We start from the raw sequence: 25,252 nt of genomic DNA, 5'->3' as shown, positions 1-25,252 counted from the left end.
TAGGATGTAGTTTAGCACAAGTGGTATTGGAGACAATGTAGAGGTAATGTGTCTTGAGTCACACCAGAGTCGGAATCTCTTCCACTTTTGAATATATGTGTGACCAATGGTGAGTTTACTTCTATGTAATAGCACTTCTTTTACATCTTCCAAGCAGGACATCTCTAAGCTTCGGAACCATTGAGGAACCATGCCTTGAGTCAGAGAACCTGCAGATTTGGGTGATGGATCTGTCCAGCATCCTGAGAATGGAGGTGAAGAACAGGCTGGAGAGTGGTTGGTGGGCAAATTGCCAGTTGAGTAAGGTTTGGAAACCATGTCTGTCTCGGCCATGTGGGCACTATGACAATAACCCTAGCTCTTTCTTTTCTTATCTTTAGCATGACTATTAGAGGAATTGGAGGAAAGGCATAAAGGAAATCTCTGTTCCAATGGAAGAGAATGGCATCTATGAGAGAATGATACCCAGGCTGGCCCTGCAGCAGAACTGGGAGAACTTCTTATTTCTGTGGTGAATATGTCTATGTTTGGGACACCCCAGTGTAGAAATATCCTACGGAGAATGGAGGGGGTCTATTTCCCATTCATGATCCCATTGAGATGGAGTGAGCAGCTGTATCAGCAGTGTCTACAGAGGCCTGCAACGAGGTCCTCCCAAGAAGTGATAATGGCCTGAACTCTTCTTTTAGATCGATTGAAGGTGTTAAACTTGAGTAGTTGATTTGATTGTATTTTGCCATACAGGCTTGATAATTAGTGACCCTAAACTATAGGGTTGCTGATTCATAGAATCATAGAATATTAGAGTTGGAAGGGACCTCAGGAGGTCATCTAGTCCAACCCTCTGCTCAAAGCAGGACTAACCTCAGCTATATCATCCCAACCAGGGCTTTGTCAAGCCTCAGCTTAAAAACCTCGAAGGATGGAGATTCCACCACCTCCCTAGGTAACCCATTCCAGTGCTTCACCACCCTCCTAGTAAAAAACTTTTTCCTAATGTCCAACCTAGACCTCCCGCCCTGCAACTTGAGACCGTTGCTCCTTGTTCTGTCATCTGCCACCATCGAGAACAGCCTAGCCCCCTCCTCCCAGGAACCCCCTTTCAGGTAGTTAAAGGCCGCTATCAAATTCCCCCCTCACTCTTCTCTTTTGCAGACTAAACAAGCCCAGTTCCCTCAGCCTCTCCTTATAAATCCTGTGCTCCAGCCTCCTAATCATTTTGGTTGCACCTCCACTGCACTCTCTCCAACTTGTCCACATCCTTTTTGTAGTGGGGGGCCCAAAACTGGACACAATACTCTAAATGTGGCCTCACCAATGCCGAATAGAGGGGAATAATCACTTCCCGTGACCTGCTGGCAATGCCCCTCCTAATGCAGCCCAATATGCCATTAGCCTTCTTGACAACCAGGGCACACTGCTGACTCATATCCAGCTTTTTATCCCTGTTACCCCCAGATCCTTTTCTGCAGAGCTGCTGCCCAGCTCGTCGGTCCCCAGTCTATAGCTGTGCATGGGATTCTTCCTTCCTAAGTGGAGGACTCTGCACTTGTCCTTGTTGAACCTCATTAGATTTCTTTTGGCCCAATCCTCCAGTTTGTTTAGGTCACTCTGTATCCTATCCCTACCCTCCAGGGTATCTACCACTCCCCCCAGCTTAGTGTCATCCGCAAACTTGCTGAGGGTGCAATCTACCCCATCCTCCAGATCATTAATAAAGATGTTGAACAAAACCGGCTCCAGGACCGACCCCTGGGGAACTCCGCTTGTGACCGGTTGCCAGCTAGACATGGAGCCATTGATCACTACTCGTTGAGCTCTATGCTCTAGCCAGTTCTCTATCCATTTTATAGTCCATTCATCCAACCCATACTTCTTTAACTTGCTGATAAGAATACTGTGTGAGACAGTATCAAAAGCTTTGCTAAAGTCAAGGTATATCACATCCACCGCCTTCCCTTACATCCACAGAGCCATACAACTTTCATCCAAATAAATCCAGTCGTTTCCAGTTCTTGTCATAGGGTGTTGATTTAGCATGGTGCTGTCTGCCAGGTTCACTTACAGTGTCGACGACAAAGGAATTCGGGGATGGATGAGAAAATAAAAAGTCCATATCCTTAAGGGGAACGTAATATTTTTTGTCTGCTCTTTTGCTTATGGGAGGAATTGTGGCTGATGTCTGCCAGATGGTTTTTGCTGGTTCTAACAAGGCCTTGTCGACAGGGAACACAATATGGGGTGATGACAAAGTATGTAGGATGTCAAGCAGTTTGTGTTGTCACTCCTTCAGTTTTTCAAGGGAAATTTGTTGTGAATCTACTACTCTTTTAGTGATACCTTTGGAATCATTTGAAGTCATCTGCCATGGTTGGTAGGGGAGACATAACAGTTTCATCAGGAGAGGGCGAAGAGCTGTTCATTGTTGGAGTAATCTCTTTGTCCAGTCTCGTTTCCTATTCCTCAAACGTCTCCTATTGAGGATCAGGAGATCTAGATAAGGAAGCTGAAGGAGATGGGTAACAATAGAGGTCCTAGAAAATTGGTGCCGGTAGGCTGCCCATGGGTTCCAGTACAGCCACTGAGGGGGTGCAAAGGGCATGGGTGGGGGCACCCAATGGTGTCTGTACCAAGTGGATGGGCTGTGCCTCTCATGGTGGTTAAAGGGCTATTAAGCTGTTTCTGGGCGACTGATTCCTTGATATTGTAATGGGGAGCCTTCCACTGAGACTGACTGTACCTCATCATCATCCTTCTCTTCATCGTTGCTTGATAGAGGTGGAACAGTGAATGCCACTGACTGTCTCGGTACCACCTGAGAGTCAGGGGATGGAGATGTGATCAGTACTGTTATTGTGTTGGTGCTGAGTAGGGGCAATTCTGGCATCTCTGAACTAGTAAGTCTTTTGGGAAATGAAATTCTTGTGGTAATGGAGTAGCGGTCAGTACCGCTGAGACAGGCAGAATGGGAGCAGTTGATGTAGAGGGAGCCAACGGTACTGGGATTTTTCTGCACACTGATGAATAACTAGTAGACGCCATTCTGGTTTTTAGCGGGGCCAAAGTACTGAGTACCAAGGCCCTCGATGATTCGGACGGTGATGCTTTAGGGGCTAGTTCACTCCCTATCGCTCCTTTCCTCCAATTATATCAATCTTCCCAAGCCTGTGCCCTTTGGGTCTTTAGGGTTACTGGCAATACCGGTAACTGAGGAACCTACAGTCTCATGGATACCCAGTCATAGGTCAGTCAGTACTGACGTGGTTGACCTTGTCAGGGATCTCTTTTTCCCGGTCAATTCTCTATTTTGGGGACTTGTAGCCCACTTTTTTTAAGCTTTTTTGAGAGTCCCAGGTAGGGACCATTGAATTATGGAAGTAAACATGTGGTTACGCAAGTGGGTCTTGGAGAGAGGGCTTTCGATTATTTGACCATGGGATGTTGTTCCAGGAAGAAAGATTGCTAGGAAGAGATGGGATCCACATAACAAAGTGAGGGAAGAGCATCTTTGCAGGCAGGCTGGCTAACCTAGTGAAGAGGGCTTTCAACTAGGTTCGCTGCAGGACGGGGACTTAACCCCAGAGGTAAGTGGGAAAGTGGGACACCACGAAAAAGTTCAAGAAGGAGGGTGTCTTCTGATTTGTACTGAGAAAGTAGGGCAATTGGCTATTTATCTTACGTGTCTGTACACGAACACAGGAAGCCTGGGAAACAAGCAGGAAGATTTGGCAGTCCTGGCATAGTCAAGGAACTATGATGTGATTGGAATAACCAAGACTTGGTGGAATAACTCAAACAACTGCACCACTGTCATGGATGGTTATAAACAGTTAAGGAAGGACAGGCAGGGGAGAAAAGGTGGAGGAGTTGCACTGTATGTAAGAGAGTGATATGATTGCTCAGAGCTTCAGTATGAAACTGAAGAAAACCTATTGAGAGTCTCTGGGTTAAGTTTAAAGGCAAGAGCAACAAGGGTGATGTCATGGTGGGTATCTGTTATAGACCACCAGACCAGGAGGATGAGGTTGATGAGGCTTTCTTCATACAACTAATGAAAGTTTCCAGATTACAGGACCTGGTTCTCATGGAGGACTTCAATCACCTAACATCTGCTGGGAGAGAAATTCAGCAGAGCACAGACAATCCAGGAAGCTTCTGGAGAGTGTTGCAGATAACTTCCTGGTGCAAGTGCTGGAGCAACCTACTAGAGTCCGTGCTCCTCTTTACCTGCTGCTCACAAACAGGGAAGAATTGCTAAGTGACGTAGGAGTGGGTGGTAACCTGGGGAGCAGTGACTATGAGATAGTAGAGTTCAGGATCCTGACAAAAGGAAGAAAGGAGAACAGCAGGATACAGACCCTGGACTTCAGAAAAGCAGACTTTGACTTCCGCAAGGAACTGATGAGCAGGATCTCCTGGGTTACTAATGTTAAGGGAAAAGGAGTCCAAAAGACTGGGCTGTATTTTAAAGAAACCTTATTGAGGGCAGAGGAACAAACCATCCCAACATACAGAAAGAATAGCAAATATGACAGGTAACCAGCATGGCTTAACAAAGAAGTCTTTGGTGAGCTTAAACACAAAAACGAAGCTTACCAGAAGTGAAAGCTTGGACAGATGACTAGGGAGGAGTATAAAAATACCGCTCGAGCATCCAGAATTGAAATCAGGAAGGTCAAAGCATAATTAGAATTGCAGCTAGCAAGAGACGTGAAGTGTAAGAAGACGGGTTCCTACAGGTATATTAGTGACAAGAAGAAGGTCAGGGAAAGTGACCTTAGAGAATGGAGGAGGCAACCTGGTGACAGATGATGTGGAAAAAGCTGAAGTACTCAGTGCTTTTTTTGTCTTTGTCTTCACAGACAAGGTCAGCTCCCAGACTACTACCCTGGGCAGCACAGAATGGGGAGGCGGTGAGCAGCCCTCAGTGCTGAAAGAACAGGTACAGGACTACTTAGAAAGGCTGGACATACATAAATCCATGGGGACAGATGCAATGCATCCGAGGGTGCTGAGGGATTTGGCTGATGTAATTGCAGAGCCATTGTCCATTATCTTTGAAAACTTGTGTGGACTGGGGGAGGTTCCAGATGATTGGAAAAAGGAAATATTAGTGCCCATCTTCAAAAAAGGGAAGGAGGAGGAGGATCTGGGGAACTACAGACCGGTCAGCCTCACCTCAGTCCCTGGAATAATCATGGAGCAGATCCTCAAAGAATCCATTTTGAGGCACTTGGAAAAGAGGAAGGTGATCCAGAACAGTCAGCATGGATTCACCAAGGGCAAGTCATGCCTGACAAACCTGATTTCCTTCTATGATGAGATGACTGCCTCTGTGTATGTAGGGAAAGCGGTGGACGTGATATACCTTGACTTTAGCAAAACTTTTAACATGGTCTCCCACAGTATTCTTATCAGCAAGTTAAAGAAGTATGGGCTGGATGAATGGACTATGAAAATGGATAGAGAGCTGGCTAGATCATCGGGCTTAACGGGTAGTGATCAACAGCTAGATTTCTAGTTGGCAGCCAGTAACAAGCGGCGTGCCCCAGGGGTCGGTGTTGGGGCCAATTTTGTTCAACATCTTCATTAATTATTTGGAAGATGGGGTGGATTGCACCCTCAGCAAGCTTGCAGATGACACTAAACTGGGGGGAGTGGTAGATAGCCTAAAGGGTAGGATAGGATACAGAGTGACCTAGAAAAATTGGAGGATTGGGCCAAAAGAAATCGGATGAGTCCTGCACTTAGGATGGAAAAATGGCATGCACTGCTACAGACTGGGGACCAACTGGCTAGGCAGCAGTTCTGAGGAAAAGGACCTGGGGGTTACAGTGGACAAGAATATGGATTTGAGTCAACATGGATATGAGTTATGGATATGAATCTACAGTGTGGTCTTATTGCCAAGTATTTTAACAGCATATTGGGCTGCATTAGTAGGAGCAGTGCCAGCAGATCGCGGGAAGTGTTCATTCCTCTTTATTCAGCACTGGTGAGGCCACATCTGGAGTACTGTGTCCAGTTTTGGGCCCCCCACTACAACAAGGATGTGGATAAATTGGAGAGAGTCCAGCGGAGGGCAACGAAAATGATTAGGGGGCTGGATCACAAGACTTATGAGGAGAGGCTGAGGGAACTAGGCTTGTTTAGTCTGCAGAAGAGAAGAATGAGAAGGGATTTGATAGCAGCCTTTAACCATGTGAAAGAGGATTTCAAGGAGGATGGAGCTAGGCTGTTCTCAATGATAGTAGATGACAGAAAAAGGAGCAATGGTCTCAAGTTGCAGTGGGGGAAATCTAGGTTGAATATTAGGAAAAGCATTTTCACTAGGAGGGTGGTGAAGCATTGGAATGGGTTACCTAGGGGGATGGTGGATTCTCCATCCTTAAAGGTTTTATAAGGTGTGGCTTGACAAAGACCTGTCTGGGATGATTTAGTTGGGGTGGGTCCTGCTTTGGGCAGGAGGTTGGACTGGATGACCTCCTGAGGTCCCTTCCAACCCTAATCTTCTATGATTCTATGAATCCAAAGATTTCCCCTTGGAAGTCAGCAGAGAATGTTGAGCCAAGGACTTTGATGGAACTGGCCTTGTTGGAGACTACTGTATGGGCAAGAGGGTGAGTCCTGGGGTTGGGTTTGTGAGCTGGTCTGAGTGAATTTTTCATCATGAAAAGTCTTAGTTTTAGTTCATGATTTTTTTCTTGCTCTTGATTTTAGTTTCAGGCAAAAAGTGCACAATTGTGGTACAGCAACTCTTTGACGCAGGGAATGCAGCATGAATGGCTGTTGCTGACTGGAATAGCTTCTCTGCAGAAGAGAGAGCATTTAAATCCGGGGGGCTGGGCAAACCCTTTCCAGGGTAGGAAAAGAAAGGAAAGAGACAAGGAAGAACTAACTAAGAACAGGGAGTTAGCTATTCTAATAGCATAATAAAGATTTTTTTTAAGAAAGAAAAGGAAAAGAGGGAGAGTATTAACACTCACTAATGGAAACTCTACCATTAACTGAGAACAAAGGTAAGATATTGATAAGTAATTCTGAAATTGGGCTCTGCTAAGGGTCCGTCTCAGGCCAAAGGTGGTTGAGAAGGAACTGAAGGTGGTTCTCCCGCACAGTGCTATATAAGCAGAGCACGAGATGAGGAGAATGCATATACGGGCTGAACGGACATTGCTGTCTGAAATCTCCGATCTGAGGTGCAGGGGCATGGATCCTACAGTGGCACACACCTAGAGATGCTATTTGAAGAAAAAGAAGAATTTTCCTTCCCATAAGGCCCAGTCTTATAAGCCCTGGACCTGTGGAACTTCCACTGGGATGGAGTGACTAGCTGGGAACCAGCCAAAGACCTAGAGTTTCAGGAGTGACCAGTATTCTTGGATGCCTTGGATAACTTAAGATGCCTTAAAGGGCCCTGACTGTAAGGGGTTGCTGCTCAGCACTTTCTGAAATCAGAGCCTTTTAAAGAGTCGTAGAATGGGCACCATTAATTGCGTCTCAGAAATCTTGGCCTAAGATTTCAGGGAGCAGGGTGGCTGTGGGATGGGTATCAGGGCATGAAAGTCTAAGAAGAGAATTCTAGGAGCTCTTCTAAGCCTTAACCATTCTTCTCTCTCTTCTATCTCTTTTCCCTTTGCTCTCTTTCTCTATCCTCATATTTTTGCTTTCAGTGTCTTCAAGATGCCAGGTAGCAGAAAAGGAAGCTAAGATTATGATTCCATCATTGCTCTTGCACAATCCGTGCTTCTCCTTCTGGTTGGGTGCTGTGAAAGCTACTAGGCCCAGGACAAGTCATCCATGGTCAATTCTGTAGAGTCCTCCTCTGCTGGGCTGGAACAAGGAGTAAAGGGAACTTGCTAAACAGAAAGCATCAATAGGGTATTTTTGCTTCAGCCTCCGTGCTGTGTTTCCTTTTGTGGTGATATTCCATAGTGTCGCTTCTTTTTATCCAGCACTGAGCAGAGGCACCTCACCAGCAATGGGGCAGGAGATGGGCAAGGAGAAGAGGGGGTTAGCTGAGACTGGAAATGGAATGGAGAGCTACAGGGAGATTGGTCCCAGGCAGCTGCAGGTGCAAAGGGGGAGGAGGAAGGGGTAAGACTGTGTGGAGAGAAGTTGGATGTGGTAATTTTGACCTTGATCCTGCACCGAATGAGGAGCCTGTGGAGGCGATGGAGGATGGGGCTAACATGGTCACACACTTGAATGAATGTGCAGGATGTTGGGCAGCAGCATTTGGGCCGTGCTGGACTCTGCAGTGCTGGGACCTGGGGCGGCCACAGTGAAGGCAGATGCAATAGTTAAGGCCCGAGGCATGAAGGCTGGGTTGGGGTCTGGGCAGAGGTGTAGCGGAGATCATAATTAATAATTTCTGTTCATCTGAGGATCTCAAACTGCTTTACAAATGGAGAGCTCCAGCAGCAATACGCACAATTGCCTGGAATATACTTGCTGGTGGCAAGACACAAAACACACACATAATAAACAGTCCCTGCCTGGCAGAAGTTACAGCCTAAACAAGGAGTGCACAGGGAGCACTAAATGTGGCTTCCTCACCCAAGCAAAGCTTGTCCCCTTTATTGGACGCTACTCTGGGCTTTGAACAATGACACATCAAGGTTATTTTATTTTTTTCGATTCCAGCCATTATTCGAGGCAGCACAAGGCAGTTCCTTGTGAATGTGTGTGCAAGAATAGAACAAAAATGTGAGAAGGCATTAAACAGTACACAAAATCCATCAATTTTACATTCAAATGGATTTTTCTACTTTCACATGAGAAGAGGCACAAAAAAACATCACTGCCACCCGAGTTGACTTTGGAATGGAAGCACCATGCTTGTGAAATGTAAAAAAATCACATTACTTCAGCACAGATCTAGTAAGTCCCCCAGGGAGTTACTTAAAATTAAAGCCATTTGATTTTTCCAGGGTGTGAAAGTGGGCCCCCCACCATGAAGAATGCTTTTTGCAGTGAGGATTCAGTTATTGGTGCAGCTAGTGAAGCACTTTTAATTTGTTGCATCCATACACAGCTCAGGTTACCACCTCTGAGAACTCATGAAACAGACAACAGCAATTATTCCTGCATTAGTTGTTTGCCCCACAGCAATTTACCTGCATCTTCATGCCATCAACTCCCATCCTGTGTGAAAACAACAGCGCAACACAGTAGCAGGTTGAGACATTGGGGAGTAGGACATTGTTACTAACTTCAGACGGCCCCAAAATGGCTATGTTTGAAAACACGGTCCCAGGTGCCTTGCAAAATAGGCATGGATCTTTGCCATCCCTGACATACAGTCTACCTGACCGCCCTTGCTCATGAAGACAATTGAACAACTAATATTTGACTCTCTGGGGCAAGAAGTGTTTTACAGGGCTGTGCTGCACTCTGCCTCTTCATAGTATTTGGGCAGATTCTTTAGAGATTCTCCAGGAGACCTTTGTGTCTATGGAAGAGCCCTGAGAACCCCCCTAATCTTTCTGTTCTATTCCTAGCACACCGGGCCATCCCTTTGGAGCGAGGATGAAGGGGTGGGTGGCTGACCAAGCTCCTTAGAGCACCCACCATTCTCACTCCCAGCGATGGCAAGCATGCTGCCTCCAAAACCCACACAGCCCCTCCGGCCCAAGAGCAGCCATATGAATCTGCAATACATGGGATCTTCCTTGTGGCCATGGTCACCCTGGGAGCTCAGCCCCATTCCCCACTATGGGCCTGGTGATTCCTGAGTACTGGAGAGTGGCTTTCAGGGGCTGGGGGCCGGTTTCACTGGGGACTGGGGGTGCATGGCCATGGCCTTACCAGAGGTAATCAGGGATCCTGGAGATGTGCTCCTGGAAGGCAGGGGAGCTCACCCCCTCCACGTACCAGCGAATCAGCATGTTAGTGGACTTAGTAATCTATCGAGAAAAGAACAAGAATGTTGACAGTTACGGTTCCCTGGAAAGATGAAAGCAGCTCTCAGACACAGACTTCCGCACCTTGCTGCCTCCCTTGTCCATAGGATGGCCCTATATCTGCCAGCCAAACCAGGGAGGATGTTCTTCCTGGGGGACTCCCTTTCTCCAGTGGAGATTGCCGCAGGGATCATCCAGGCACATGGGTGGTCACAACATGAGTTTCACACCTGAATGGCTGCGTCTCCCACCATGCTGATTTTCCATCAATAACTTCCACATCAGCTGTGTAGAGATTACAAAAACGGGAGTGTCCCCGTGAGCTCCCGAACCTGCTCTCTCCCTGTTGCACAGGCCATCACCAACAAGTAATCCTGGGACCAGTCCATGTGGAAATCTCTTGATTCTGCACATGGTAGAAGGTAGTGCAGTTCATTCCCCCATGGACACACCTGCACTGCAAGGCTCACAGGATTAAAGGCTGGCATCTACCAGCAAAGTCCAAGGGATGGCTCATGCAACACAGAGAGAGCATCTGTGACAGTAGGAAGGCAACATTTAAAATGTTATATCTTCCCAGAACTGTGCTGTCTGTGTGGAACCACAAATGATGTGATCTAACTGTCCTGGATCCCCGCTAGTCTGGCTTCTGCCCTCTGTGCTCCACCACGTTGCTGATGGCCTTTTTCTGGCCAGTTCCCAGGGCCCGTCCTGTATCCTCCTCCTCCTGCTTCATCTCCCTGTTGCTTTTTACATTAGCACTCACACCCACTCCTTGAATTCTTGCCCTCCATTGGCTTGTGCAATTTCACCGCTCCTGGTTCTCCTCCTACTTCTCCATGTTGTCTCTTTGGGTGGGGTCTCCTTGCCTCCCTGGGGGTCCCTCTGGTGTCCAACTTCAGATCCTCTTCTTCCTTTACTACTCCTCTTGCTTGCTGGTTCATCTTCCATCTTGGGCCAATTTCTCACAAATCCACCTTTCTGCTTCTGATCTTCTGCCTCCTTCTGATTGCATCTCACAGCTGGTCTCTGTCTCCTCTCCCTGGATATCTGCCTTCTGCCTGCATCCGATTGCACCTCACAGCCGGTCCCTAACTCCTCCCCCTGAACATCTGCCTTCCACCTCCTTCCGGTCGCACCTCACAGCCGATCTCTGCCTCTTTCCCATGGATGTCTGCTCTTTAAATGAATATGGCCAAAATAGGAGTCTTGCTCTTCCCTCTGCACCCTTTTCCAATCCCCCAGTTGTTGGTCCCAGGTGAACATAGCACCATCCTCCCTACACTCTGGCTCCTGACCTGGGGGTCCTCTTTGGCCCAGACCTCTCTAGTCCTGTATCCAAATAGTACTGCTTTTTAACTGCCCTCCACACTTAGGATCACTCCTTTTATTTACATGGAGATAGTCAGAACTCAGGTTCAGGCCCTTATGGTCTGCTGACCACCTCCTCCCTGATCTCTCTGCCACCGCATTGTCCCTTCACTCCACTGACCCTTCAGCTGCTAGGATTCCCTTCCTTGTCTGTCACTGACAAAAGCCCCCCTTTGAATCCTTTGCCTGCTTTTCCCTGCAAAGCTCCTTACAGCTCACCCCTCCCCACCTGGCCTCTTATTACACTGTCCCCCCTGGCAATCCCAACCCCTCCCCCCTCTTTCCAGGCTGCTTTCTAGGGTCTGATCCAGAACAGAGCTGCCTTCCTCTCACCCTTGCCACTCTCCAGGGCCCAGCTCTGTGTCTGGGCTGGAGTGCCTAGCCACTGGAGTGTTATAAATATGAAATCAGTGTCATGCTGTGTGTGAGACAGGCTGTCTCCACAAGGACAGCAGTGCCTTGCCAGGGGGCGTCAACAAACATCTGCCGAGCTGGCTCTCTGAGCACGTGGGCAGGAACTGGAGCCAGCCTCATTTATTTGTCAGGATGGGTAAGGAGCAACCTACTGAGCTACTGGAGATGCCCTTGGTGAATCTGTCATCAGCCTTGATGTGGTCGTACACCACGGCGAGGGCTCGCTGTCTCAGATGAGTGCTGTGGTGGGCTTCATACACGTTCAGTACGGCTGGCATGAGAACAAGAGAGACGCAATAAGGAAACTCTCACCAGCTGCATGATCCCAAATCCCAGATGGTCAGCACCTGAGCCCCCAGCATGACAGCCCCAGAGACTCCCTCCCATCTCCTAGTGCCTTGGCTCTGGAGCTGAAGGGGAAGGATAGGAAAATAGAGGGTGGTGGCAAGGATAAGTGTGTGTGGATATGAAAGAAGAGGACAGGGGCAGGAGCCCAGTGGGGAGAGGATAGGTGCCAAGGGGGATAGGATCAGAAGTCAACCTCAGGCGTGTGGATGTGAGGAGCTGTGAAATGATCCAGGGCGAGCAGCAGGAATGGGGGACACAGGGCAGGAGGATTTACAGCCACTAGAGAACTCTCCACTACAGAGCCTGGAACCCTGGATTCCTGGCTCAGCATTCCTCTGCCATCAGCAAACAGCTGTGAAACCCACTGGCAAAGTGTCTCTCTCATTCCCCTCTAATGGCTCGTTCAGGGTTAGTGCCTACTACTGCTACCACTCACTCTCTTAGCTGACAGGGCAGAGGTCTGTGCTTGGATCTAAAGCACGTAGTTCCAACAGGCTCAATTTTTTATTTGTTCAATGTTTAAGTGTAGCCCACTCCCCAACCTCCTTTAGCAAAGAATTTGCACCCCACGCAAAGACACACCTCTTTTGACCCCCATGGGGTCAGATACAGAGCCCTGTACTGTTGACTTCCCCAGAGCAGCTGAAGGGAAGGCGGGACATGACCTCCAGTCACTATGGCTACACTTAGTGTATGGAGGAGGGCAGACTGCACCAGTCACCAGCAGGCAGTCAGAGGGCAGAATACAGCCAGGCGGATGGCCATTAGTCTGACTGTGCAGAGCCCTGGCTGCCTGGGAAAGCAGGAAAGAAACTGTGACTAGCTCTGTGCTCCCCTCATAGGGCAGAGACCAGCCGGGAGCAGAGATCTACCTGCAGCTAGCCAGGACCAGCAACTGGCCTGACTGTAATTCCAGCCTGCCAAAAAGCCTCTGGAGGAGACAATCTGCTCCCCTTGCTGGTGGCAGGAGGAGAACAAGGTGGGTGAGATCAAAGCTTTTATTGGACCAACTTCTGCTGGGAAGAGAGACAAGCTTTGGAAGCCCACAGAGCTCTTCTTCAGGTCCTGCCTACAACGACATATCGCCCATATGCTCAGGGTCTAACTGATTGCTGTATTTGGGGTTGGGAGGAAATTTTCCCCCAGGTCAGATGGGCAGAGACCCTGTGGGTTTTTTCTCCTTCCTCTGCAGCCCAGGGCACAGGTCACTTGCAGGTTTAAACTAGTGTAAATGGTGGATTCCCTGTAACTTGAAGTCTTTAAACGATGATTTGAGGACTTCAGTAGTTCAGACCGAGGCTATGGGTCTATTACAGGAGTGGGTGGGAGAGGTTCCGTGGCCAGCGATGTGCAGGAGGTCAGACAAGATGATAACGATGACCCCTTCTGGCCTTGGAGTCTATCTTCTCTCTCTCACCCATCTTGTCTCTCTAAAATCCTGGCACCGACATGGCTACCACCACACTGCATAGAGCAAGAGGAGGTGGCAGGGGAGATGGGCCACTGCCTGCATCCTGCCTGCTCTCCAGCCAGCCCTCCCCAGATCCAGGATTCTGGACCCAGAGACCTGACCTGCTGGCATGTGAACCTGCAGATTCCAGTCTTTAAAGACTGTCAGCACAATTGCAGAAAGGGGCGGGAAGTTTGTTCCTCTCCAGCCAACCCCACAGAGGAGCTGCTGGCCTGCATCAGTTTCCTGACTGCTTAGCTAGAAAAGGAACCGGACTGAGTCCCTGTGTTACAGTTGGGTACTTAGTTAGGGTTGAATCTTGCACCATTAAGGTACATTGCATCTGCAAAAGGGACTTTCATCTACCCAGATCACCAAATCCTGCACTGCCAGTTCCCAGTATAATAAAGTGTGTTTCCAATCATGTCTCCCTAAAGGCCTGAAACATATCACCACATGACCACCCGGGTACCCAAGATGTGGGGGACAGACGGACGAGAGGAGACGACACTTTTGGTTAGGAACATCGTCGGAGGAGGAGGGGATCGCGTGACCTAATGTGCTTGCCAGCCTAGCCGGTAGTAATTAAAATGCATGATTAAGAGTTCAAAAGGGTTTAATGATTTAATATTCTTATTGACTCTTCTATTTCTCTTTAACTGAACCTTATCACACAGCTTCGAATTATTGTCTTTCACTTGTTTGCTCTTGTGAGTATGAATTGTTTGCGAGTCCCAGTGTGGCAGCCATGGCCTCGCTGTGGTTAGCCTCTTGCCTCACTGGCAGCCCCGCCAGGCAGATTTATTCCTTAACACAGCTGAGGGAGTCATCATGCACCTACCCACAGTACTGGGAAAGGAAACCAGGCAGCAGAAACTCTGGAAGTGTCCAAAGACTGTGAGGTCCCCTCTCCTGTTCACACATCAGATAGGTGCTGAGCCAGAGCCAAAAGGGGGTTACATATGTTTTTAAAAGTTGAAGTGTCTGCTGAATCCTGCTGATAGCCCAAGCTGGGGGTAAATAGGATCCACTCACCTTTGGGGAGGACAGAAGAATGAAATTCACAGCCAGGGGAATTCTGCACATCAACAATCCCCCTGTCCCCAGCCAGGCTTCAGCAGTGCCCCACTCACCGTAGATGACTGTGAGCAGCCAGCTGTGCGGCATGTAGAGATCACAGGCAGCCACGTTGTTTCTTTGGGCTGGCCAGTCAATGCTGGAGTAATCCTGGATGTACAGCTCCTGGCAAGGGAGCATGTGGGAGATTAACCGTCCTGTCACTAGTGGTGCCCTGGGAGTGGACCCAGGAGCGAGCTGGAAGTGCCTGCCCCATGGTGCCAGCATGGCTCCATTGGAAGCCCAGGGAAGAAGGGCTCATTCCTACACCAGGATCTCGTCATATCAGAGAGAGCGCAGTGCAGCATGGAGGGGAGGGAAGGCAGTGTTCTCTGGCCTGCTCGGCTCTGTGAGGTTTGATACATATGTAAGCCAGGTCTGAGTGGTACTCTCCCTGCTCAGCAGCTGAAAGGGGGGCATTTTATTTGCATGGGTTTTGTATCTGCATGAGTATAATTAAGTATTTAGCATAACTTACCTAGGTGATGAGCATAATGGAAAGTGGTTAGCAGGGTTGGTTTTGGGCTACAAACTACTTTTGTGTTAACTGCTGGGGTAATGAAATGTTGTCCTTCAATTGTATGAACAGATGTCAGCAAAACTGTGCTTAGTTTGTTATGATAAAATCTGCACCCTAAACTAAACAGAGCTCCACAAGGGTGGCAGACAGATGTTTCCCTCTGGAAAGGGGTGGGGCGGGTGTGTGTGTGTGGTCTTCTACTGGGATTGCACTGGTCCTGGCAAAGGACTGCCCCCAGGCATAGCATGACTCTCTCCTTCCAATGTTAAAAGGTAGAATTAATGACTCCTCTTGGAGTCTTTTGTTTCTTGAAAGCAGGGATGTTGTCTGTATGTCAGCAGAAGGTTTACCTATGAGCTGAACCAGTAGAGGATCAGGAACCTTGCCTGACAACTAACAGAGCTTAGTGAGCAACTAGCATCTCTGGTGGGAGGCTGGCACAGTTGCCAGTGCCAGTGGCACAGTTGGTGCCAGTCTGGTCAGAAGGAGCCAGGCGCAGTCGGTGCCAGCGGTCGGTGTCGGCAGGAGACAGGCGGTAGGAGACAGTGACAGAGGGGGCCTGGTCAAGCCTGTATCGGACAGCAGCAGCATAGGGGGTGGAGCCACACCCGAGAGGTGGACATGTACAGGGGAAAGAAGGAAGGGAGAGACAAAGGACACGCCCTGTACTCTGGGATGGGTTTGGCTCATTGAGTTCATGAATTCTGTTTGCACTGTTTCCCAAACCAGTGCGGTGTTACCTCTCTTTTGCTATGAAACGGTTTCTTTCTACTCTCAGACTCTGTGCTTGCGAGAGGGGAAGTATTGCCCTTTGGGGGCACCCAGGGGATAGTGTGTAATTTCCCAGGTGACTGGGTGGGGGCTCGAGTGAGTTTGGTGTTGTATCATTGACAGGGACCCCTAGACATAGAACCTGGCCCTTGCTGTTGCTGATTCGGTCCGGCAGAAGGGTTACACATAGTAAGGCCATGTCTACAATAGAGATCTTACAGTGACCTTAAAGTGGCACATGAACCATGGTGAACAGAGTGATCCAGGGATCTCTTGGTGCCAAGTGGCAGGAGGCACAGGGGCACATGAGAGTTATAGGGATGCCTTGGGTCTGGTGTTCATATACTAGTTCACCAAAGAATGTCATGTAAGGACTTTAATGAAAGCCTATGTCACCTGATAGGCCATCCTCCTCTCTGCAAAATCAACGTGCAGCTAATGTGTAAGAAAATACGTGTCCATATGTGGGACATTATGTTCTCCAGGCACTGTAGTTAAAGGCAGGGCACTCACAGGTAGTGTGCCTTGAGCCAAACTTCTCCAGTTGGGAGGCTGGAGACACTCTCCCTAGCTCACGATAGTGTATTGTGTGTCTTACAACAGAGGACTATTAACATACTGAGTCAAATGCTAATGAGATGCTGGTGGGGACTTCCGAAGGAAATTAACAGGAAGAGGCAAGCAGCAGGGTGGGTGGGAACCCTGTTCCCAGGTGAAGATCAAAGGTCTGGTCTGGTCTATCTGGGGGTGAAAAGAGATGCCCCAGCATCAACCACCAAGGAATTAAACTGAGAAAGTGGTTGCTTCGCAGAAAAGGAATCTCAGCTATGCGTGGCTAAAATGCTGGAAGAAACTCTGGGTGAGTAACCTGCTTTAGCCAGGAGGAGAACTGGTTAGTTAAGTTTAGGCCGTAGAAAGAGTGTTATGAGTTTGTTTTATATGAAGCCCTTTGTTTCCAATATTTCCATCTGCCATTATACGAGTCTCTGTTCTTCATTAAACAAACATAACCTTGCTTTCTCTATAAAGAAATGTACGTGCTATGAATTAAGCAAAGCTGTGATCTAAGGTGAACTGGTGAGTACAGCTCCTTTGGGAGCAGCGGGCCTGGTAAGTCAGCGAGTGTCCAGTGCAACAGGGGCTGGATGCTACTGGGGACGCTTTGAAGACTGGGGGATTAGAGTGTGCCTGTCGCTACCCTGTGGAGAGAGAGCGAGGCTGTGGAGGCGTAGAGGGCAATGCTTGTGTCCCTGCAGGTGGGGGTATCAGGGAACAGGTAAGGCTCCTTCATGCTAAGGCAGGTGGGAGTGAGGTGCTTCCCAGCCCTGGAGACCTGGGGAGCGTCACACTCAGTCACTGCAGTGAGGGGCTGAGGCACATCTATTACAGGCAGGGCCAGCACAGTGCCTGCTATCAAGGCTGCCTGGCACTGCCCATCACAAGACTTTGTTTTAACTTGCTGATAACTTTGCCAGACTTTCATTGACTGGGCAGAAATTTGCCATGCTGAAGGGCTGCCCCAGCCTGACATTAGAAAGATTTGGCCAAATCCGTTCAGCTCAGACTTTGCTGAGAATGAGGCTAGGGAACACCACGTTCTGCCATTCAAAAATATTCTGACAACCGTTTATTTGAGAGGCTGTGGCACCCCAAAGCTTTGCAATAGGGAAACGGAATTTGGCAGGGGTCGCCCTGGTGTCAGGGATGTGCCTTCTGCAGCTGTTGTGAAAATCTACCCAAGTTTGGCCAAGTTATAAACCATTGGAAAATCTCAGTTCACACAGACTCAGTAAAGACACCCTAGAGTTTAGCAGCCAAAATCTCCAAAGTTTCGACCTGCACCGAGCCTGCCCCAACTCCTCACAGCTCTGAGTGCTGACCAGCCAGCACCTGCTCCATCCACCAGAGCGACTGCGCCTGCCCCGCCCCTCACAGCTCTGAGCGCTGACCAGCCGGCACCTGCCCCATCCCCCAAGCGACTGCGCCTGCCCGTCCCCTCTGAGCTCCAGGGGAAATACCAGACTTTCCCTGCAATGGCGAGTCCTGTCTGGTGTGGGTGCGGCCGCCTTAGGCCTTAGAGAGAAAAGCTGTCTGCTGGCTCACGGACCTGCCTGCTGTAACACAAGGAGCCTGGAAATGGGGCAAAGGGGAGGGGAAACATCTGACAAGGAGCCAGGATGCAGAGAGCTGGGTGTGCCTGGGCAAAAAGACTGAGCCAAGGGGCCAGGGTGGAGCAAAGACTTAGGACTGGTCTACACTAGAGAGTTCTGCATAAAAGGACTCTGGGGGTTACAGTGGATAAGAAGCTGATTAGGAGTCAGCAGTGTGCCCTGGTTGCCAAGAAGGCTAATAGCATACTGGGCTGCATTAGTAGGAGCTTTGCCAGCAGATTGAGGGAAGTGATTATTTTCCTCTATTCAGCACTAGTGAGGCCACATCTGGAATATACAAAAAGGATGTGGACAAATTGGAAAGAATTCAGCAGAGGGCAATGAAAATGATTAGGGGGCTGGAGCACAAGACTTATGAGGAGAGGCTAGGGAACTAGGTTTATTTAGTCTGCAAAAGAAAAGAATGAGGGGGGATTTGATAGCAGCCTTTAACCATCTGAAGGGGGGTTCCAGGGAAGATGGACCTTGGCTCTTCTCAGTGGTGGTAGATGACAAAACAAGGAGCAATAGTCTCAAGTTGCAGTGGGGAAAGTTTAGTGTGGATATTAGGAAAAACTTTTTCACTAGAAGTGTGGTGAAGCACTGGAATGGGTTACCTAAGGAGGTGGTGGTTTTTAAGGCCTGGCTTGACAAAGCCCTGGCTGGGATGATTTAATTGGGGTTGGTCCTGCTTTGAGTAGGGGGTTGGACTAAATGACCTCCTGAAGTCCCTTCCAACCCCAAAATTCTATGATTCAATGAATTCTAACTCTTAACAAAAATGGAAGGAGAAAGGAGTTGAGAAAAATGGTGTAGTTCCATGGCAAAGTAGAAGAGAGATTAAAACTATCTTCTAAAGAGGAAATAATAAGAGGATGCCAATAAAAGGAACCTAAAATTGTGGCAGGTAACATGTAAAATAGAAGTAGGAGGCTCAGAGAGAACTGGAAGAGACAACAGCTAACAGGATAAAAACAAAATAAATTCTGGAAACCTTGGAGAATGTCACAGGCTCTGCTTGGGCAGCAGGCAGTGAAAGGAGCAATCAGAGAAGGCAGGACCAAGGCTAAGGAGCTGAGTGACATGTTTGCAAAAGCCTTCGCCCCAGAGGGTTAGGGGATATTCCCACCTCAGAACTCCTCTGCACGTGTCAGGAGCCCCAGATTTCAAACCTCGGCCTCCCTTACTCTTTCCACCATCAGGTTGCAAAGCCAGATGGGGAAATGGCAGCTGATACCCTCAAACAGAGGCTACACCCACTGACTCAGTGGGATCAGCTGACTCGCAGCCAACCGCTGATTGGTCACATCCTAGCATAAAATTTCCTGTTCCTGCCACACCCCTTGTCTGAGCAATTAGTTGGTAGCCCTGCTGCTGGCCAGACCCCTAAGACCAAGTTCCTGCTTCCTTGTCTGATTCCCTCTCCTTGTTCCCACTTCCTCATCGCAGCTGACATTTGGTGCGACTCCTGGCCATGAGCCTGAGTCTGCACTGGGCTCTGACTATTAGGCCAGACTGCCCACATTTGGGCTGTGCTAGCCAGTTACAGAGATGAGGCAGGCTGAGGGACTGCGGTGTCAGACACGGGGTTGCTGGGACATGGCTCAGGGCCATTGCAGTTAGTGCCCCGGCAGGGGCATTAGATCCCGAAGCTCTGGTGAGACAGGGGAACGTGGGGATCACATCACAACGACCCAAACAGGTGTCCAACAAAGCACCACCATGGTCTGCAGGGACTGGGATTTGTGCCCAGTGAGGAGATTTGCATCCAGGTGGCTAGAGACAGCTGGGCCATGGCAGCAAGAGTGTCCAGGCCACCTTCACACAGGGTGAGGAGCGGGGCGGGTGCTCGGGGATTCATTTACCTGTCTGAGGCTCTGGACCAGCTCATCCTCCTCGGCCATCAGTCGCATGCTGTAGCAGTAGCTCATTGTCAGGTGTACCTGGCGGCTGTGACAATAGATTGTGGAGGGGTGGCCGGGCATCCATGCCGGGAGCAGCCTGTCACAAAACGGATGGTGCTGTCAGCAGTGTGTGGGATGGGGGAGAGGGGACATGGGACAGGACAGGTCTCAGGGACAGGGGCACAGGTAGGGACAGGGCTGCGGGACAGTCATAGGGGTAACGTGCCCAGGAGACACTCAGGGTACACGATAGTGGCTGCCTCAGCATTATACTAGCCCTACAGGACAATGCACAGACCCCAGGCGATCACTGCTCTGTGCTCCTGGGGGTGGGGTGGGAGCTGGGAGAGAAGCCAGTGCCTCGTTTGAAGCCAGCAGACTGCCTCCTCCAGCCCGAGGAAGACATTCTGTGGCATCGGGAGAGGATGCAGAGACCAAAAGGACACAGACTGAGCAACTCCCTCACCCCTAGCTCTGAACCCAGAGGCTGCCTTGCTCCACTCTCTTAAAAAGTGAACTACAGCTGTGCGTCCTCGTAAAGCAACGAAAATTGGGAGAGCTTCTTAGAAGGGCTGATATTTCTGTTTTCTGCTCTCTAAAAAATAAATGCCTGCTGTAGATGTCACTAGCTGAGTAGCTGCAGTGGTTGTGGCAGTGGAGAGTGGGAAATACAGCTGGGTGAGCAGTAATATTAAAACCCTTTCATGTTAGTGGGAGCTAAGAAGCCAAATCCAGGCATGGGATCCTGCAGGCTTCCCACAATCATCCGATTCCATACTGTGCAGACTGTGGCCTGGAGCCATTCCCTCTAAGTACCCAGAGAGACCCTGGCAGAAGCAAGAGGTGCTCGGCCATGTGGCTGGCTCACAGGGTATAGCAGCAGGGTTTGTGAAATGGGTGACACGTTATATGAAGGGATCCCACTCGTCAGGAAAAGACACATTCAGGGTGTCTGACGTTGAACTGAACGTGCTGAGCAGGGACTTGAGGAGCCCAGGAGGGAGGAGCTGACAAGGATTCTAACTTCCTGAAATTGTTTCTCTGCCCCTGCAGGGCCTGGTTTGTTCATGAGAAATATTGCAGGAGACCATTCTCAAACGGTGACAGCTGTTTATGAACCTAGCGTACACACAAGCCTGAGGGAGGCAGGCATGGAAGGACAAGAATAGGGGGTGAGGGAATCTGGGAACCGGACAAGAGGAAGCTAAATGCCCAGAGACAGTCAGGAATGGGCGGGATGAAGGTCCAAGCAAGGAGATCATCTCCCACATCGTTTGCACTCCCAGCCTGAGTTTCTTTGCTGCTGCCTGTCCCCCCTGCTCCAGGTCGTGGCAGGAAAGGTGCCTGGTTTCCATTCCCGAAGCCTGCTGGCCCCAGCTGAGCAGGTGAATGGGGGCCTGGTGCAGGCCTGGGATTGCTCTCAGGGTCCCTGGTGTTCAGTGTCAGGCTCCCTGCTCTGCCCTGTTGGCAGGGGACGGGGCTGTGGCGTGAGACTGAACATCAACACACACGGCAGATAAAGAATAGCACCTACCAGAGCTCAGGGAGAAGCGTGTTCATTCCTTCCCAGCTGTAAACGTTCAAGACAGCCAGCCAAAATTTCCCCCAGAACGGGATTCTCACAGCACCACCTGAGGAGAGAGACGCAGATGTTAAGGTGAGAACCAGCCCTGCTGCGCACAGCACTGCAGTCACTTTGGGGCACTAGCAGTGACCCCTGTGCTAAGGGTACATAGCACTTCCTATTGCAACCTCCTCTGTTCAGCGGCTGATAACTGTGCCAGACTAACAACTGAGGCAGAAATTTCCCATGCTTGTTCCTGGTGGGGTTGGGGACTGTGTCTTTAGGGGTGGAGCTTTCAGAAAGACAGGGTGGGGCCCTGCAGAGCTCTGCTCTCGCACAGCCGGCTGCAACCAGAGCCCAGATGTCACAGTGAGTGATCACTGAGCACCGCAGACTTTGCCACAGGTCCCAAGTGTCTGGAAAGCTGAAGCAAAACCATTTCAGCTGTTTCTGAGCCCCTGGCTGGTAGAAAGTCACTGTTCTGTGTGAGTAGAAAGAGAGAGCCAAGATAGTGCAATGCTCAGGTGTTCTTCTTTCCTCCACACTTGCTGTCCCCTCTCATCACGCACTTCCTGAACACAGAGCTCTCTACGCTCTCAACATAACCACACTAGAGCAGCTCCATCTAGCATGACACCCTTTTATCACATTTATTTGAGATAGCAAAATTAAACATGCACACCGCAGCTTGCTGTCATCCATCCCATTGCACTGCTGACCGTGAGAGCTCAGTAACCGCCCCCCCCCCCCCCCCGCCCAGAAATCATGATTTTTTTATGATTATCTTGTGGGGGTTTTGGTCCGTATTTGATTTCTGAACTCCCCCTGTCCATCCCCAGTGTGTGTGTGTGGGGGACAGCTAGTGCTGCCCACGTTCCCAAGCTTATTGACTAAGGAGATTCTTGCCCCTGCTACAGGAGATCTCTCCTCACATCTGCCCATTCCTTGCCCAGCAATTAATTCTGCCCCCAAATCAATCCTGTCCCCCCCCCCCAGTTCATCTCCCCCAGTCTCCCCTCTGAGCCCCCTGTGATTCTTTTACCCCCCCTCAGGCCTAGGGGGGCTCTAGCAGGGTCCCCTCTTCCCCTTACAGGCTGTGGGGCAGAAGCAGCTCCAGGGGCTCTTCTCCCCACCCTGCCCCTACCCAGGGGATGCTGCAGGGGGAGAGGCAGGAGTACCAGCCTCTCCCCTTTGCTCACAGGAGGGAAGGGGAAGCAGGGGGTCAAGCAGCCCTGAGCTACTGCCCTTTGCGCCTCCCTCTCCTCCAGTGAGAACAGCTTTGGGTTGGAGGGGCAGAGGGAGAGAGAGTGCTCTTCTTGTGACAGCTCTGGTTAGTTGCTCAGCCCCAGGAGGTAGGCAAGCGGGGCAGGCAGCCAATCAGAGGACTCAGACGGGGTGGAGTGTCTCAATTCTACCAGCCAGAACTCCGTCCCTGGAGAGCTGACCACACGGTTAACGTCCCGTGGTAGCCCAGAGTCTCTCTCATCACAGTAACACTTCTCTTTACATGAATCTACTCCTCACTTGCTTGGGAATGGAGCATTCCCCTCTGGCTCTTTCATCCCTTCGCAGTGTATCCCTCTTGTATCTCAGGCAGGCATTCGGATGCTGGGGTGAGTGCAAGTCTCTCTTGTGATGATAGGAGAGTGCCTTGCACTTGGCTCTCCTGGTGGGGTGGGATATGAGAGCCTGTTCCAATATCTGTTGGTCAGTCATTGGCGTGGGTGTCTTCTGTGTCCTGCTGCCCAGGTCTCAGAAGGTGTTTCACTGTCCTTCATGTCCATGTTTCTAGTGTTTGCAGATTTGGTGAAATGTATAGTCGTCCACTGCTGCCTTATCCGAACGAGGGCACGTGCTGCTTCTTTCTAAGTGTGTGATTTGTCCTGAGAAAATTGTTTAACCCTGGCATGATGTCCCCTTGATCTGGGCAGTCTGCTTGCTTGTCGTAGTAGGCTTTGGCCTCTGTTGGTCTCTTCCTCCTTTCACCACTGCCACATGTAGTAATGCTGGGGCTATAGACACCAAGGTATATATGCGTCTTGATATCAAGAGTTGTCCCAGGCTGCTTCTAAGGCCTTCTATAAGAATGTTGCTCTGTTCAAATATGGCTTACCATATATTTTCTTTGCTTTTTGCATCTTTTTTAAATTGTGTCTCAGCAATTTTCCCTGTCAATCCAGCTTTGCCATTGGACTGGCTGTGGTATAGTAATGATGTGATATGACTTAATTCCCATTCCTGGGTAAATTGCATAAGCTCAGTGCAAGTAAACTGGGGTCTGTTATGTAAAACACCACAATCTGGGATACCATGCTGTTGCCAGGCGTTGGCTGCATGTGTCTTCTCCCAGTGGGTATGCTGTCCCAGCTCTGCACAGATAGCTGATGCAGCAAACCATGACTGGCTTACCCAATAAGACCAGAGATCCGTTTCTGTAACAAAGGCACCAGGCCAGATGTATTGACGATGACGCACAGTAAAAAGCACCCTCTACATGCTACAAATACATTTAATACATGAATGCCCACAACAATGGACCAGCTCAGTAAATGACGGGCCTTTCTGTTCCTCACTTGGCCAGCAAACACACATCCTTTGAGACCCTCTTTTATACATGATACAAACAAGTTGCGTATTGCCCTTCTGACTTGTGTAGTTGCCATCCTCTGACGTGGTAAGATACCATCCTTTACCTTGCACAGGATAGTTTGATCAAAACATCTCTATCCATCATATTGTTAAAACATTTCTAACCATCATTTCGTCATCCTGACCTAAAAGAGGGATCAGTGTCTCCTCGTTATCTTTGAGGAGTGAGCTTGTGCCATTCCTGGTATCGGGATGTTCTGGTACCAGCTTTCTGGAATGTGCTTGCTGGGTATTCTGTGCCTTGCACTATTTCAGGAATGTGTGTTTTTGCAACACCAGCTCTGTTCTTGCCAGTTTCTGTGAACTTGCACGCAAGTGAACTTGTGAACTTTGCTTTATAACAGCAGGACCTGACTGCTACTTCAGCTCAGGCCTCCTACCTGGTCTGTTATACTAGGCTTCATGTCTCAGGTTCTCATTTTCTACTACATATGCCTGCTGAAATGCTTCATTGCTTTGTCTATGATAGCTGCTGAAATAGTATCTGACCGTTCATCTAGTTCCCAAAAGTCTGATTAGTCATCTACAATTGCAAGGGCGTTTCTGTGGTTTGTGTTGAAAAAAACTGTTCCTACTTTGCTCCAAGGGCTGTTGGGAAGACTGTGTATTTTGAGTGCCTCTTTTTGCAGCATGGCCTGCGCTCCCCCACATGCAGCACAACATCTTGCTGGTTCACTGATATCTTTGGTCATAGTTAGCTAGTATATGATTTCTCTGGCTTTCCGAATACAGGCTTCTGTTCCAGATGGTACTAATGTATTCTTGAGAGATTTTATGGTTCAGCTGCCTGTATATATCATGCTATCTTGGACACTCATCTCATCTCAATAGTTCCTCTGGTGTATGACCATTGTAAGCTGATTTTTAGTTGCTTGACTATAGTTACTTCTTTTTTGCAGCTTTTTTATTTATAAGGCAAGGCCGTTCCACTCTGTGCACAGATCATGAAAAGTTCTTAGGAATGCAGAAGGAGATAAGCCTCGGCTGGATTCAGCAAGCTATGCAACCTTGATAGATAAGCTGTAGTTAGCTGCAAAACATCTGTAAAAGTATCTTATGAATAATGTATGCCAGATAATAGACCAATAGG

General features: G+C 49.3%; 1 protein-coding gene across 1 annotated transcript in view; it reads right to left on the bottom strand.

Moving 5' to 3' along the window:
• The window catches only part of LOC137153355 (lanosterol synthase-like), a 74,611-nt gene that overhangs the window by 32,845 nt on the left and 16,514 nt on the right, over positions 1-25,252 (bottom strand). Inside the window, exons 6-11 of the mRNA XM_067548580.1 lie at positions 21,484-21,580; positions 19,911-20,046; positions 14,622-14,730; positions 11,843-11,961; positions 9,811-9,908; positions 9,120-9,147 (exon numbers count right to left, since the gene is read on the bottom strand). Coding sequence (XP_067404681.1) covers positions 9,120-9,147; positions 9,811-9,908; positions 11,843-11,961; positions 14,622-14,730; positions 19,911-20,046; positions 21,484-21,580 — 587 coding nt within the window. The remainder of the gene's footprint in view (positions 1-9,119; positions 9,148-9,810; positions 9,909-11,842; positions 11,962-14,621; positions 14,731-19,910; positions 20,047-21,483; positions 21,581-25,252) is intronic.

Source organism: Emydura macquarii, unplaced genomic scaffold, assembly GCF_026122565.2.
Source record: "Emydura macquarii macquarii isolate MOO-44397 ecotype Brisbane River unplaced genomic scaffold, CSIRO-AGI_Emac_v2 contig_1253, whole genome shotgun sequence".
NCBI lineage: Eukaryota > Metazoa > Chordata > Testudines > Chelidae > Emydura > Emydura macquarii.
The sequence above is the reverse complement of the archived record's forward strand: the minus strand, read 5'-3'. Positions and strand labels throughout refer to the sequence as shown.